At 37.3% G+C, this 941-nt stretch overlaps 1 protein-coding gene across 1 annotated transcript in view; it reads right to left on the bottom strand.

Annotated features, from left to right (window-relative positions):
* The window catches only part of LOC110022962 (uncharacterized mitochondrial protein AtMg00810-like), a 3,963-nt gene extending 3,709 nt beyond the window's left edge, over positions 1-254 (bottom strand). The window contains exon 1 of the mRNA XM_020722137.1: positions 120-254. Coding sequence (XP_020577796.1) covers positions 120-254 — 135 coding nt within the window. The remainder of the gene's footprint in view (positions 1-119) is intronic.
* Positions 255-941: the final 687 nt, after the last annotated feature.

Raw genomic sequence — 941 nt, 5'->3', positions numbered from 1 at the left:
GTAGCACTTGAGATCTTCTCAAAACCATCTTCATCTAAAGCTTGATAGATGAGGAAGAGAGCCTTCTTGTCTCTCTTTCGCAAGTCTCGTAAGCTATCCTTTTGTGTTGTGGATAGAACAGACTCCTCACTAGGCTCATCGTAGCCTTTCTCAACAACCTCCCAAACGTCATGCGCTCCAAGGAGTGCCTTCATCTTGATACTCCAATTGTCGTAGATGCTTTCCTTAAGCATCGAGACTTGGAACGAAACCATGCCACCGTTTGTCATTTCTCTGTAACGGAACCTGGCTCTGATACCACTTTGTTGGAATGAAGAAACTTTTAGGAAATGACAAAGGCTAAAAAACAACTTATGGAAGAAGCTTCACTCTTATTTAACACCTTAACTTGGCTTGATACAAACTCAAAGACTCCACCCCTATTTATACTAGTGGCACCTCCTAAATTAATGGCTAAGATTGTGCCACCACAATTACAATCCAATGGTTACAAATAATTCCACACCTACCACACAATAATTCAACATCTACCACACCTACCACACCTACTACACAATAATTTCATACCTACCACATATTCTAGAATAAGCTTATAGAAATTAAGCTTTATTTAAACAACTAAAACAAGTTTATATTTCAACACCTACACCTCCTCACCCACACCATCACTTCCATTAAGTAATAATGACACAATTTAGGAGCTCATGAGTAGGTGGTAAATCTTCATAAATTATGTATGTTCTGTACGTAGGGTTTTGCTAACAATCCTCCTAACTTTAAGCATTTTTATTTCGTTTTTTCCATCTACATTTTGGTTTCACGAAGTAGAAGCAATAAGTTTTCACATCATCCAATGGAAGGTTTTAAGTTCTGTCTCTGTGGCTGCTTTAGCTAAAGCTAATTCACACAAACTGACTCACTTTATATTATATATATATATA

Source organism: Phalaenopsis equestris, unplaced genomic scaffold (assembly GCF_001263595.1).
Source record: "Phalaenopsis equestris unplaced genomic scaffold, ASM126359v1 Scaffold000203, whole genome shotgun sequence".
In the NCBI taxonomy this organism is placed as follows: Eukaryota; Viridiplantae; Streptophyta; class Magnoliopsida; order Asparagales; family Orchidaceae; genus Phalaenopsis; species Phalaenopsis equestris.
This window is presented reverse-complemented; position numbering and strand designations above follow the sequence as displayed.